The sequence below is a fragment of the Mandrillus leucophaeus genome, unplaced genomic scaffold (assembly GCF_000951045.1).
Source record: "Mandrillus leucophaeus isolate KB7577 unplaced genomic scaffold, Mleu.le_1.0 Scaffold39, whole genome shotgun sequence".
NCBI classification, from domain to species: domain Eukaryota; kingdom Metazoa; phylum Chordata; class Mammalia; order Primates; family Cercopithecidae; genus Mandrillus; species Mandrillus leucophaeus.
In genome coordinates, this window is record NW_012104142.1 from 1,183,009 (window position 1) to 1,198,659 (window position 15,651).

Consider the following 15,651-nt stretch of genomic DNA (forward strand, 5'->3'; position numbering starts at 1 on the left):
TTATCCATATTTTGGAGACAAGGATGAGGCTCGGAGAAGTGAATTGATTTGCCTAAGGTTATACTAACAGTAAGAGGCAGAATTGAAACTGGCCTTGAGGCAGAATTGAAATTGAAGTCAGGTCTTCAGACCCCACACATCCAGGGCTCTCTCAGCTGGACCTACCTCCTCTCTGCTTAGAAATGCAGACTAATTAGCATCTGATCCCTCGTAACCTGAGTTTGGGGAGCAAAGGCATTTGTGGAGGGAATGTAGTCCACAACCCACATGGTGAGCAAGTGTTTCCTTCTTTCTGCCTTCCTAACCCAAGGGGGCTGGGATAGGAGCAGATCACAAAGAACAAAGCCATCTGGCCTCTGCTCTTCAAGAGATCACAGCTTGATTCCAGGCCAGGTGGCCCGTGGCTGCCCCCGTGCTCCTCACCTTTCTCATGCTGCACTGGGTCCCCCGCCCGGCACAGGGATGCTAGCAGTGGCAGGGCTCTGAGCCGCTGTCTACAAGCCTGACCGTAGAGCCTTAAGCAACCATCCGGCCTGACTCAGGAGTCAGGAGCCCAAGGTCCTGGATGTTCAGGCACCTGATTGAACAAGGCTGAAAAATCCCTCCAATTAACGGCTAAAAATACAGAGGGACATGTGACTCCAGTGCCACCCAAGCCTACAGGCCACGTATCACATTACGCCTGGCCAAATCTTCGAGAGCCTCCCTGTGCCCGAGCACTCACTGGAGCCTGGCTACTCAGGAGGCCCACTGGCAGCTCCGAAGCACCAGGCCCACCTCTGTCACCCACCCCAGCCTGTGCCGGACCCCATTCCAGGAGAGCTGAGTCCACACTCTCAGAAGAGCCATTCTCCTGGACCCCAGCAGCGACCTCCCTCCCCGCCTTAGTTGTATCAGCTGTTCTTTGTTGAGCCCTCGCTAGGTTCCAGGCATTGTTGTGAGAATTCTATGCAAATTATCTCATGCATTCCCCACAAGAGCCACCTCATTATCCCCCGCTTTGCAAAGGCAGAAATCGAGAGGGGTGCAGGATCCCATCCAGGCCACTGCATGTTACTGCCTCCTTTTCAGGAGCAAGAGGTGGTTAAGCCAGAACTTTTTGTGCTACCCTGACCTGGTTTCCAAAGTAGAGAAAGACGAGGAGGCACCTCTGAGCTGCCTGCTGCAGATTCTGCCTTCAGAATCAGGTTTTTGTATGCTCTCAGCCACTATGGGACATAAAAATGCTTGTCCATTTTCTATCAACAAGCCAGTATTGATTTTACAGACTCTGCAAGCCGCTTAAACATCGGGACTAAGAGTCATTGAAAAAGGAAGCTTTATATGAGATACGATGTGCTTGGCAGATGGTGCTGGAGGTCATTTCCAACATGCAGAAAGAGTAGACAGTGAGCCCTTTTTGCTGGGGGCTTACTTGGAAAGAATAGGAAGAGTCTGCTGTTCCAACTTTGGGTCCTGGCGCCACCCTGAATTCCCATGTGACTTTGATCAGGGAATTCAACTTCTTGGAGTCTCAGTTTTCTCTTCTGTAACATAAGACTTCTGACGTTGTAAAGATTCTAGAATTTCACAGTCAGAAAGGACCTCAGGAGTTTTCTTGAGACTAAGCTTCCCCCATCTTGTGAATATAGAAAACCCATGAAAAATATAAACACACAAAGTACAGGATTCCGAGGAGGTTCTGGGACCCAAGCAGCGGAACCAGATTTAATGTGGTTGAAAAGGAGGCTGCACTGGTCCCCTTTTAAGGCCTGAGGCTTAGTGAAGCCTTTCTTGGTTCAGAAGAAACACTGACACCTGAGACTTATCGACAACCAACATGCAGCTGGGTGGGGGACCTGCAGTCACAGCAGCCGCCAAAGTGATTTCAGCACCTGCCTCCTCTGCCATGGACACCCTGAGCCCTAAAGTGGCTTCTCAGAGGGTGTGGCAGGATAGGGCCCAGGCCCCAGAGTGACACTGCGAGATGCCATCCGCCCACAGGTTTTCCAGTCAAAAGATGGTGCAAGCAGGTCTTGCTGAAAGTTTACGTTTCTCATTCCCAGGTTGTGCTCTCCTATTTATGACCACCACTTCCCTCTAGAGTTTGCAGCAAGCGTCATCAGCTGCCTTCCTCACATGGGGAAGCAGGAGTCCCGGTGTGTCACAGGGGCTTGCTGAGATCCTCTGAGAAAGGTGGGCCGGCCTGGAACTCTGGCCGCCTGCATCCCCCAGCCTCTACCCTGGAGCTCCCACACCTGCCAGGAGGTTCTGCTTCATCCCATCTGCAGGGATGGGCCCCTCCTCACAAGAGCTAAGCCCAGATTGATCCCAGAGAGGTCATTTAGAAAATAACAAACCAAGGAGCCAGGGTTGGTTTAGATCTAAGGTGACTTTGTGTTGCCCCAGCCCTGAGATCTGGGTCACGTGCACTAGGCCGTCTCCTCCTCCTGGGGGATCATGGTGCTATCCCTACCTCCCTGGGCTCACAGTCCATCCTGGGGACAGGTATAGTGGGAAGGCTGGGCTCAGAACAGCCTCCCCACATAGCATAAAGCATTTCCACACAACTTCTAAACTCTTTCAATGAAACCAAAGATTGCAGGCTCAACTGCCCTCCGAGGCCAGGCAGATCACCTAAGTAACAGAAGCAGGCTGTGTGTGAGAAGGGCTAGGAGGGAGAGGACAAAAGCAGCCAGAGAACTCAGGCCCCACTTAACGGGCAGCCACTCCCTGGACGTAGGAATGTGGGCCCAGCACAGCCAGGGTTCCCAGTGTTTCATCAGAAGCCACCAATTCAAATTTTGTACGTAAAGTCTCTTGCTCCGTTGTTTAGTGAGCCAAACAAAATTCCATGGGCTTTTGACCTAAGGATCCCATTTGATCCTCTGGGTCAGACAGTCAAAGACAGCAAAAAGCTGAGACAGGAAACGGGGGCTATTGTTTCCATTCTACGGCTGAGAGGCTGGGGCTTAGGGAGACCTGTGCCTCGCCACACAGGCAGGGTGACACAGGCAGGCCCAGGCTGAAGATTCAGGCTATCTGGCCAGGCTGGGAGCAGGCCTTTGGTTGGGCCAGGGGCTGTCTCCCACCCGCTCCTCTGCCTCTGCCCCCACAGAACGTCTCTCCGCAGCCAGTCCTCTTTGGAAGCCCCACCTTCAGGGATCTAACATCTTGGCGTTCTTCTCACTGCCACCAGCCGCTGCATGTCATCACCACTACCACAGCATCATCACCAACATGCCGCCCCCTCCTCCCCCCACCACCACTGCCTTCCCAGCAGAAATCACAGCAGGCCTTCACCGGGTGCATGGCCTGAGGGTGGGGGCTGGTCTGCAGCTCCGGGGGCCTTCCCTCTAACATTTGTTTCCATGAACCTCAGGGTGAACAGAGCCAAGCCAGCATCCAAGGTCCACCAGGGCCCCCAGGCCCCCCTGGACCAAGTGGACCTCTGGGGCACCCAGGACTGCCAGGACCCATGGGGCCACCCGTAAGTATTTCCTTCCTCTCTCCTTCAAGACTTGTCCCAAGAACTCTCTGGAAACCTCCAAACCTCGAATAGGCAGTGGGTCCCCTACAAAAAGCAGAAATGCCTTGGCAGGGCCATTGGATGTGGGTGAACCATGCAAGGGGCTATTCATCCCCAGCACACGCACCACCCGTTGCAATCTGGCTCTGAAACACAGCCTGGGCCATGTCCGCTGCCTTCCAGGGAGGAGACCGCCAACGACCTGCCCCGTTCCCAGCCCCAGCAGAGAGGAATTTGGAAAGAGAATTCCCAAGGGCACTTCTGATGGCTATGCCTGAGCCCCTTAGGAAAACCTGAGTCAGGGGCAGTGGGTTTTGAAGGAGGTAGTGAGGGGTCATCCGACTACCTGGCACTCCAATGAACAAGACTTCCAGGGGTGTGTGCAGGTTTCACACTGCTGGGCCACCTGCCAGCTGAGCTGAAGGCCCAGTCAGCCAAAAGCCCTGCGCCAAGCCTGAGGATGCATCAAGCCTGCAGGGCCACTGCCTGGAGGACTCCAGAGAGGCCAACTGGCACCCCTCCAGGCTGGACCACATTCAAGTGACAGGTCAAGCCCAGTGGTCACCAAGTCACCCATGTTCAAGCCCTGGCTAAGACTCCACTCTTTCTCAGCCCAATTTATACAACAAAGCCCCAGGACAGAATAATTCAGTGGGTACCTGGACTTCAGAGAAAACGGGTCTTCCTCCCACCCATAAGACTAATGTTATTGGAGAGGCAGGTAAAGGGCAAAATGCTTTTTAAATAATGTTTTTCCCATGTGGTAGAAAAACCAAAACAAAAGCTGTTTTTCCTTCTTATGACAAAAGCACCATAAATTCATTGTGAAAAGAATGGAACATAGACAAAGAAACATAATGTTTGTGCGCATCTCTGAGAGTTTTGCTGGAATAGAGTCCCAGAGGTGGAATCCCAGAGGCCAGATGTCCCCAACAAATAGCACTCCGTGTGTACGGCCACATTCTAGATGGCCTGGTTGCATGTCTGGGTCCCTTGACTGCCCAGCTTTCAATCTCGAAACTTGTTATAGGGTCTCCCTGGGCTGGGCCATAGCTATGGCCGAATAGGGCACCCACCTTGGCTGGGAAGGCCAGCACAATGACCCCTGCAACGCTTGACCCCTACAATGAATTTTTAATTTTTCCACAATTTCTCCCCAGCACCCCACAGAGGGGGTTTAGTCTTATTTCCACCAGTTTTCAGATGGGAAAACCTGAAAGGAAGGGAAACTTAGGAAACGGAACCAAACTAAGGCAAGAAAACCAAAAAGCGCTCAGAATTCACTTTTTGCTGACCACTGCCCTTTCCACCCCACCCCGCTGCTGACACTTTGGGCTCTCACTCACTGAACCCAAGCCAGGTGGTTTTCTTTGTTAGATTGTTTATAACAACAACAACAACCAAAAAAAGAAAACCAGAGAGCATGTTTCTTAAACCAATTGCAACAGACCAGACTCTGGCATCATGGCTTTCTCCAGCCCACGTTTACTGTCCACACCTACACCCAAGGCTGCGGTGGAGCCAGCCTTCCCTGGCCTCTCCCTCGACTCACACCACCTCACTGTGGCCAGCTGCCATGCCCACAGCACCCTGGGCAGAAGGAGACAGAGGGCTCCTCCGCCAGCAGGCAGGACCAAGGGCAAAACCAAGGCTCTGCTGGGCAAGGCCAGCTTTCTAGGGAGGGGTTCCAATTAGGAGGTGGGTGAATGAGGATCTGGACCAAACCACACTGTCAATTTAGCATGATGCCGCTGACCTACTTTCCATGGGCGAGCACAGCAGGGTTGCCCACGGCGCCCACATGGCTGCAAAGAGGGACATAAGCCTGTTATCCCCACGTGCCCTCAGCAGGTTTCAGATCCCCTTCTGGGGTCCGCTACCGCTGTTGGCTAGCATGCCTATTCTCTTGCCATAGCTACTGGGGGCTACTCTGCCCCTAGGGTCCACTGTAAGTATGGCTAGCCCCAACCATTTACCAGTGGAAACAAGCTCTACTCACCTTTTTTTTTTTTTTTTTTTTTTTTTGCTTTCACAGGGCTTACCTGGGCCTCCTGGACCAAAGGTGAGTGTCCTTCTGGGTGATGTGTTGAACAGGTGGGAGAATTCCCTGACTGAGGCAGGAGCAGAGAGGGATCTCAGCTGAGAGATGGATCAAGCTTGACCCACTTCCAAAACACCACCCTCCTCTTAGGAACTAATTTGATTCCAACAAGAATTTCACTTCTTGTGTGCCCAGGCCAATGAAGCAAGTGCTACGGGCCTGCATTGAAGGCACAGTCCACCATCTGAGGAGCATAGTGTCTAGCTGGAAACTAAGCTCATGCCCAGAACACCGTCACAATATCCAAATAAAATAGTGTTTTATGAGGTGTCAGAATCGGAAGAGACCTCTAGGGTCATCCAGTCTCCAGAGAACCCTCACCCAGAAGCCCACAATGTCAAACAGGCTCTCCCTTTGAAGCTGGGGACCCTGGGGCTCTGGGGACAAGAAGATGCCAAGCACTGATTGTGCCCAACTATTTTATACATGCAGAAGCTGAGAGCCCAGGGGGAAAGTGGCTTGTCCATGTTCAGTGGAATCAGGTTTCCTCGGTCCCTACCCAAGTGACTCTTCCCACCATTCCTCAGCCTCTGCAAAGTGGAGCTGGTTCTCAAGAGTAGAACAATCTATGTTGGCCTCAGAGGAAGCTAAGAGCTGTTGCTCCTAGGAAACCTGGAGATGAGTGTTGAAGGGGCAGTGGGGCTTGGAGTCATTGAGAGGAAGAGGGATGGTATTGCGTGGGGAACAGCACAAGTCAAAGTTTGGCAGTGGGAAAACCTCTTTAATGGCCATCTCTTTATTTCCCCAGGGAGACCCAGGGATCCAGGGCTACCACGGCCGGAAGGTAAGATGGAGGAGAAGGATCCAAGTGGGGCAGGACTTTGGACAAAGCAGTGGCCTACTGGACCTCAAACCCAAGAGGGTCTCTCCCTTCCAACCTAGATGGCTGTGCCTGTACAGAGGCAGGCCAGGTTCTCACTGGCCCCCCGAGGGCCTGATAAGTGGGAGCCAGATTACTGGGATCCAGCTAGGCAGAGTTCTTTCTGTGCTGAGCAAGGATGTAGGACATGGAGGGGTCCAGCTCTCATGGGCCAGAGAGTCAGAAGCACTCCTGCACAAATAACCCCAGTGAAGGCAGACTTTATTAAGTGCTACTGTCACAAGGCATGGCGTAATTAAAGGAGATGGAGAGACAAATTTCAGATTGAGAGAAGTTTGGGAAATATTCTGGGAGAAGACAGCCTGAGAACTCAACCTTGATGAATGGGTGGAGGTATCAGTTATCTATTGCTGCATAACAAACCATTCCAAGTTTACTGACTCTCTGTCACAATTCTGTGGATTGACAGTCTGGGAATTCTGCTATTCTCACCTGGGCTCACTCATGCAGTCACACCAAATGACAGATAGAAGGGTGGGAGGGGACAAGATGGCCCCATTCACATGTCTGGTGGTCAATGCTGGCTGTGGGCTGGGGGCCCCTGTTCTCCACATGGCCTCTTATCCTCCAGGAAGCTAGACAGACTTCCTTACAGCACAGCAGATCCAGGGCAGCATTCAAAATGGGCAGGTCCCAGTGCATAAAGACTTGTCACATATCTGCTTGTATCACATTTTCTAATGTCTTATTGGTGTGGGAAGAGTCTTAGGCTCTACTTGTTCATTGGAGGAGTAGAAAGCATTTGTGGCCTTGTTTTTTTGTTTTTTGTTTTTTGTTTTTTGAGACAGAGTCCCACTCTGTCACCAGGCTGGAGTGCAGTGGCGCGATCTCAGCTCACTGCAAAACCCGCCTGCCAGGTTCAAGTGATTCTCCTGCCTCAGCCTCCTGAGTAGCTGGGACTACAGGTGCGTACCACCACGCCCAGTTAAATTTTGTATTTTTGGTAGAGACGGGGTTTCACCATGTTGGCCAGGATGGTCTCAATCTCTTGACCTCGTGATCTGCCCACCTCGGCCTCCCAAAATACTGGGATTACAGGCGTGAGCCACCACGCCCAGTTGTGGCCATTTTTAATCTACCACTGTGGGCCTTCAACCAGAAAATATGAATGGAAACAATATTTTAGATAGGTAAACAATTTGAGCAAAGACCCAGAAGCAGTCATTACCATAACTATAATAGCAATAATAATTTTATGGTAGTCACTACTTACTGAACACGTACTATGGTCCAGGCACTGTCTTTCAACACAAACTGCATTATTTTTAGCCCTAAAAGCACTCTGTGAGGCTGGTATGACTATTCTCCTATTTTAAAAATGAGAAAACTGTGTGTCTTGGTCCATTTCATGTTGCTATAACAGAACACCACAGACTGGGTAATTTATAAAGACAAGAAACTTATTTCTTACCATTGTGGAGGCTGGGAAGCCCACGGTCAAGGAGCCCATATCTGGTGAGGACCTTCTTGTTGTGTCATCCCGTGGTGGACAGTGGAAGGGCAGGAGAGGGCGAGAGAACACGAGCAAGAGAAGGCTGGGCTTGCTTTTATAACAAGTCCACTCTCGCAATCACATACCCACTCCCACAATAACTAACCCACTTCCACGATAACTAACCCACTCCCACAATAACTAACCCAATTCCATGATAACCAACCCACTCCCACAATAACTAACCCAATTCCATGATAACCAACCCACTCCCACAATAACTAACCCATTTCCATGATAACCAACCCACTCCCACAATAACTAACCCACTCTCACAATAACTAAACCACTCCCATGATAACTAGCCCACTCCTGCAATGACAAACCCATTCCCACGATAACTAATCCACTCCCACAATAACCCACTCTTACAATAACTAATTCACTCCCACAATAACTAACCCATGATAACTCCCACTCCCACGACAGCAACATTAATTTATTCACGAGGACAGAGCTGTCATAATCTAATCACCTCCTAAAGGTCCCACGTCTCAACACTGTTGCACTGGGGATTAAGTTTCCAACACAAGAGCTATAGGGGATACATTCAAACTACAGCACTGGAGCTTGTCCAAAGTCTCCTGGCTCATAAGTGGCAGAGCAGGAGTTCAGTTCCAGGTCTGGGTCCTTGCCATGGTACCACCTGCTGTAAAGAGCACAACCCTGCCCTCCAGACCCTGGCTGGGAAGCTGCTAGAGCCTTCCAAGAGGAGAAAAAAGGCAGGAAGGAAAGGCAGCAGCAGGAGAGGGGCAGAAATGTTGGAAGGGGAAGAATCACTCCCTGCAAAGCACATTCCTCGCACGCTGCAGTCAGGAGGTTGCCATAACCACATGGCTTTATGGGTGCCTGGTGAATGAAATGGCAAGACCTGAGAGATCTTTAATTAGTTCTACATAAACTAAGACATTTGTATTGTATCAGGAAGTGGAAATCAGCCCCCGCAGTTGCCTCTATCCACTCACACAGACTCATAAAATTTACTGCCTCCTGGTGCAACGCGGGGTCGGTTTTTCATTAGCAGCCGGGCCAGCTCTTTCAAGCTGTGAAGGAGTTGCAGGGCAGCAGAGGGTCTCCAGGCATCACGGTGATGCCCTTGGCTGGCATTATACCATGACAGGTGTCTGCATTCTGCTGCAAACTGCAAGACTGATTCATCCAGAGAGGGGCATGGGGTCTGCTGTCCTGAGTACGGAGAATCCTCTGCTTGGGGTTAGGGTGTCCTGATGCTAGAGGGCCTGTCCCTGGAGAGTGGCGATCCTAGACTCAGACTGTAGGAAGAAACATTTAACCCAGGCTACATTGAATTTGCAGAGAAGACCAGCGTAGCCCTGTTGATGGGGGAGCACTTCCTGTCCCCAGGACGCGGGAGATTTGCTCAGAGCCTCCCTGCTCTAGTGCGGAAGAAGGATCATACTTCTTTTGCATGACTAGAAGTAGAGCAAGTGCCAATGAATAAACTCTACGAGAAGAGCAATTCCAGCTCCAGAAGAGGGAGCTTCCTAATCGCCAGATGCCTTGGGAAGGTGGGAGGGAGTTCTGGTCACCAGAGGTGTTCAGTTAGAGGCTAGATAATGACTGGTCCAGGATGTGTTTAGAGAAGTCTCTGTATCAGCTGGGAGACTGGATTAAAATCCCTGCCAGCTCAGGGAAGCCATAGCTTCATGGGGACAGAGGTGGCTTCATACCCTTAAGAGAGGAGCAGCTCTGAGCCTTGAGCCCTGACCTTGAGAGGAGGCTCTGTCTCCTTGAACCTTCGTCCACGCCTTTTCTCCGTCCACATCCAGGGCTTGTCAGAAGCATCCCCACTCCTAGGTCTCACGAGGCACTGAGGAGAAGACCCTTCCCCTTCGTGCTGGACTCTTGCCTCCCAACCCTTCTTTCTCTGCCAAACCACCCTCTCTGCTTTTCTCCAGTGGCCTCTTCTCATGGAATCTGGAGGGGCTGTGAGGCCATCATGCCCCATCACCACCTCTCTGGGTCACTAGAAGGTTCCCATTGCCTCCACCGCTCCCAACCTATCACTGAGTCTTTTCAGTAGGTGCCACTGGAGCCACTAACCTTGCAAAGCCAACAGCCCATGGCTGGTCTGGGCACCCTTTCCTCTGTGCTGGCCTTTATCTGCTGGGACCCTTATCTTGCCACCAACTCTCCACTGCCTCCAAGTCCACTGAAGGCCAGAGGGCTGGCACTGGAAACTGTGACCAGCAGCAGACGGCCCGTCACCAAGGACTTGAGGTCATTCCTTGGGAGGCTACAAGTGCCTCTCCCATTGCCCCAGCCTCACCAGGACGGCAAATGTCTTGACGCCAGTGATCACCATGGTCAGGCAGAAGTTTGTTCCCCTCTGAATCTTGTGATGAAGTGACTTTTCATCTTTGGGCAGTACAGCAATATTTCACATCTCTACTTTAGAAAGTTCATTTTTTCAAACTTATTCAGTTCTTACCATGGCTCAGTGGTTAGAGCTCATTATCCTGATTGTATAAATGAGAAAGGTTAATACTTGGCCCAAGGTTGTGCAGCTGGTAAACAGCCATGCTGGAATTAGAAACCAGGCCTCATCAGTCCAAGCCCTGTGGCCAGTCTGTCTTTGCACCCTGGTGCAGAAGTTGAATGTCTGCTCAGGGGACTCACCCCAGGCTAAGCTAACTGCACAGACCAACCCTCCCAACCTCCGCCTACTAATGGTTTCTCTGGGATGTGGAGGGCTGTTCCCCCACCTCCCTTCTTTTGCCCATCAGTCCTCTCTTTAATTCTTTCCTCCATGCTGTGCTCTCTGCTTGGAGTAAGGCCCAGGGAGGAGGCACTAACATGAAGGGTGGCTTGGTCTCAGGGACTGGGAAGATGAGTTTGGCCTCCCCCACCACCCTGGGGAGGAACAGTGCCAGCAGCTGGGGATGCCAAGCTGAGACAGGGGCCATGTGACTGCCTCTTGAGGTCAGGATGTGAGCAGGACCTGTGGGGTAGCTGATGGGCCCCAACGTGAGCTTCCTTGCTTCACCCCAGAGATCTGACCCACTTGGAGGGACGGACACCTTTCTGACACCATAGGCTCTCAGCCTATGAAGTTTGCTAATGTCCACCACCACCCCCAGCAGCTGGACTGGGCCTGGCATCCTCTGAAAGGCCAGCCAGACCCACAGGGTAGGCTTCTCCACCAGTTCCTTGAGATAAAAGCCCAGTGTGGTCAGTGGCCCCTGTGCTGCCCCCATGCCCCAGTCGGAGCCAGCCCTCCCGCCTAGACACTGCGAGTATTGTTGTGCACCCATGTGGTATCTATTTGATCCAAATTTATGACACCGATCTACTTTAAATACGTTGCAAGATGCAAAGCGTGTTTAAAACATTACAACCTTGGCTCTCTGTCAAGAGGATTGACGAGTATTGTCAGATTGTATGTAGATCACAAAACCTGGTGAGAGCTTATCTCTAAGTACATCAGAGCTGGTCTGTTTGTCTCACTTTGGGGGCGCGTTTGCTGTCTGTGGTGGTCTGGATGTTAAGCCTCAGGGTTTGCATGAAGGACCATGGCTGAAACACACATTCCCCTCTTTCAGGCTGTGGGTTTCAGACCAGAGGAGGAACATGAGGGCTTCAGGCTAGAGCTGCTTGCAACTGCAGCTACCCCTCCTGGAGGCCAGTGGGGCTCTCCAGAAACAGGGATGCCCTGGGGAGGAGATGGGATGGGCCCTATGATGAGATGGCTAGAGGGCTGGGGAAGGGCACGGGGACAGAACCCATGCACCCGGCCATCTCAGCCTTCATTCTGTGGCTGTGCTGGCCCTTCTCCTTGCCCCTTCTCAATCCTTCAGCCAAAGGGCATGAGGATTCTGATCTGCCAGCCAGAGCAAGGGCCCGTGTGGTGGACACATTTCTGTAGAATGATAACTCGTGCGATTGTAACTACCTTACTGGCCTCTTCAACAAGCCAGGCTATGTACTAGGCAGTTTGCATGCATGAACTTATTGAATCCTTGTAATGACCCTGTGAGGTAGGTTTCACTCAATTCCCAACTTATGGACCAGCATACTGAGGTTCACAGAGACCATTTTCCCCAAGGTCCACAGCGAGGAAATAGAGAAGCCAGGTCTGTGTGATCCCAAAGCCTTGCTCTGAATGACTTTACTATCTGCCTCTTAGCAGCCCTTAGGGACGCCATGGTGATTTCCAGTAGACCTTCCCCCAGACCGCTCCATGAATGGAAGGAAAGGATGTGGCAGTTGAGCTGTTTTCGTTCTTGTAAGAGAAGGCTGGATTCAGGTCTTTCTCTGAGCCTCCAGGCTCTCTGGGAGCAGTGTCTGCAGAGTCCGCGGCAGAGAACGGGGTGTACTTGGTGTGTTGCTCTTGCCAAAGAATTAAGGAAGTGGAGTGCTTTGCCCATTGGCACTGACTCCACCCAAATGAGTCCCCCAGGGAGTTGGAATGGTTTCAGGACTCCAGTAAAGCCTGGAGGAGGCAGTTTGCCCCAACCTTCCACGACAGCTATTCCTGAAACCTTCCTGCACCCCTCCTGCTCTTGTAGGACCTGAGTAGCCCATGCCGTTCCCACTCCCACTGAGTGCTCCGTGCAGATGGAAGCCATAGATGCAGGAGCCTGCTAGTGCGGGGACAGCATTTTCTCTGAAAGCTATGAAATCCTAGTGGGGACATCCAGACTATTCGCATAAAAGATAAGAAAACTAAGATCTGGGCCTCTGATCCGAGACCTTGTGGAGACTAAAGCGACCCCAGCCCCCACCCTGAGCACTCTGGGCTCTGTTTTTCATGCACTCCAAAGTCCAAGATTAATTAGAGCTGACTTTTCTTTTTGGAACTAGCTACAAAATCAACCGATCTCAAATTGAGATTACAAGCCAGCTGCCCTTCCAAAGCCCTGGCCTTCAATGGGGCACCCAACCCCGGTAATTCCCCGGATCACTTCCTGCCGGCCCTAATTACCAGAGGACCTGGAATTTCCGCAGTTCTGGTCCTCTCTGGTGTGGAAGCTGGCTGGAGCAGGGAAGCGGGAACTGAGCTGCCTTTTTCCCGGAAGGAAGACCTGGGAACTCTTTACAGGGAGAAAACCATTAGCCCTCCACACCTGGCTTTTCTGGCCTAGGGAAAAGACCCTGGTCCAGGCTTCAGGCTTGAGCCGTCCGCCGACCACCATCCCTCCACCCCCTCCCTGCAAACTCCCCACACTCTCAGGCAGGCCTTCCTCCTCCGTTACAGAGAACAAAGAGCCTGTGCCACCAGATGCATTTGCTCAGGGCCTTCCAACGCAGACCTGGCTGCAGCAGAACCCAGGCCTAATCTTAGAGAACTTCGTTTACTTCCCCGTGCTTCCCTGGCCTGACTTTGGCTGGGAGCTGACCTTAAAGCCCCCTTCCTTCCTCTAGACTGTGCTTTCTTGCCAAGTCCCTGCCCAGCTTGTTCAACAAACAGTAAATCGCCAATTAAGGGGCTACTCCCACAGGAGCAGAGCATGGCTGGTTTATGCTCCAAGGAGCTCCCTTCCGTTCCATCATCCCTGTAAAGGACGCATCCTCCCACCTGGAATCTGGGACCAGAACAGAGGACCTATCAATGCTGTGTGGTGCTCAGGGGCAGGGCCCAGCTGGGGAGTCTGAGTGGCAGCCTCAAAATCAGGGATGGGACAGGCCTTCAAGGCCATTCAAAGCAAATGCCTCTCTACCCACTTGTGCTCCCCTAGAGCCTTCTCAGGCACAGTGAGTACAATCTACCCCTTCCTGCATTGGTTCTTGGCACTGAGGTTAAAAAGCCAGCCTTGCAGTGGGGTGGCTGGATGTTGGCCCGGGAGTCACAGCTTCTGCCATCACACCATGCACATGGCTGAGACCTTTTGTAAGGCTCAGAGCACCCACTTCTCCAGCCCAAGTAAGGCAGCTGAGAGCCCCCAGAGGAACCTCTGAGTCTCTTCTGGGGAGACAAGAGGAGGCAGAGGTAGAGGAGGTGAATCGAGGCCTGTGGGCTTTGCTGGACTAAGTGAGCCAGGCCCTCCAAAAACCAAGACAGTGATGAGTAAGTGGATGGAAACTGAGCACAGTTACTAAGACACTTTTTAAACAGGAAAACCTAGGAGGGGAATTAGAAAAGAAGGAGCCCCTAGACAGGCTTGCACAAAGACATGCCCCAAGGAACAGCCCTCTGAACAGAGGTGAGCCACCATCCTCCTCGGGCAATAACCACCCCCACTCCCTCCCCCTGCCTCCTGCCTCCTGCACATGGGCCCCGGCCACAGCGATGCTGGAGTCCTTGATAATGACTCTCACCTCACCGTCTTCCAGGAACCAATGTTTCTGGCTTTAGGAGAAGCCCCGTTCCCCAGTTCAGAGGTCAGGCAGGGGCAGGTCCCTAGAGACAAGCCCTGGGGAGTGAGCCTAATGAGAGTGGAGTGAGCAGCAGAGCGAGGTCAGCTGGGGGAGGCCAGTGGGGGCGCCCCTGCTTCCTGCCAAGCAAGGGGGTGGGAGGGACGGAGGCCCTGCGATGGGGATCAAGGAAGCCTGGGTCATTTGCAGAATTAAGAGAATTGACCCAGAGAGGAGGGAAGGGGCGAAGGTCAGCCACCCTAACAAGGAGGGCTGCCTCCCGAGAAGGCTCCCGGGGCTCTGACTTCCCCGAGTGCCTGATTGTGTCTTTACACACTCACATCAACAGGGGCTGAGGACAACCCCAATTAGCCTGGAGACTCTCACGCTCCGGGGTTTTGTTCTGCACAGTTTCTTCTGGGATTGGAGACAGAAGCCCAGAGACAAGCTTGAAGCAGACGCCACCTCCTCCCTGCAGAAGCACCCCTGTGGGTAGGAGGAGGGGAGAGCAGAGACCCACTGAGACCGCTCCTAGAGCTGCATTTTTAACCAAAGCTAAGAGTCCCTTCCCACTCCACAGATCCTTTTTCTGGAGCTACCAACCAAGCCAAATGGCACCTCTCCAGCTTTGGCCTCTCTCCTTCCAAAGGGCGTGCAGGGGAGCAGAGACAGGGCTGGGGTGGGTGGGAAGAGACAGGAGCGCCAGTGGATAGGAGGTATCTGATCTAACCGCACTCTGCAACCAAGAACCCTGGACCAATGGGAGAAAGTGGCTTATCCGTGGTCACTTGCACTCCCAGCCCAGCTCCCCGAATTGGAGGTGGGAAGAAGAGGGCAGGGGCATTGGGGGGAAAGCAAGAGAAAAGATAGAGAAAGTGGAAGAGAGGGATGACGGGGGCCTCAAAATAGTCAAGGACTCCCAAGCTGACCTCCCACCTGCACCCACACCAGAGGACTGTGGAGGCCTCTGTACTAAGTCAAACTGGTTTAGTCATTCAGAATGTTAGCAGAGGGCCCTCCAAAGGAAAGAATGACAGGAGCCCTCAGCTGATACTACTGAGAGGGCTTGGAGACCGCTGTGGCCGGAGTAGCCAGACTTCAGATGAGGTACTGTCGCGCCCTCTGCCGGCCGCAGAGCAGCTGTGCACACAGGCAGTGAGCTTTTCTGGGCATCCTGCGCTGAGCTGCCCCCACACACCGCCCCCGCACTCTGATGGGCCACAGACCTAAGGACCCCCCTTCCCCAAGCAAAGAGGGGCTCTGCTCTGCTTTAAGGCTGTTTGATGGAAGCAGACAGAACATCAGTCCATCTGATATTTGGGTTGGCCAAGACAAGTGAGCACCTTGGCATACGGACA

General features: G+C 52.5%; 1 protein-coding gene across 6 annotated transcripts in view; it reads left to right on the top strand.

The window, feature by feature from the left end:
* COL13A1 (collagen, type XIII, alpha 1) overlaps positions 1 to 15,651 on the top strand; it is a 162,938-nt gene that overhangs the window by 100,205 nt on the left and 47,082 nt on the right. For all 6 annotated transcript variants that reach the window (XM_011991036.1, XM_011991037.1, XM_011991039.1 and 3 more), the window contains 3 exons: positions 3,362 to 3,469; positions 5,544 to 5,570; positions 6,358 to 6,393. In XM_011991036.1, the coding sequence (XP_011846426.1) occupies positions 3,362 to 3,469; positions 5,544 to 5,570; positions 6,358 to 6,393 (171 nt within the window). The remainder of the gene's footprint in view (positions 1 to 3,361; positions 3,470 to 5,543; positions 5,571 to 6,357; positions 6,394 to 15,651) is intronic.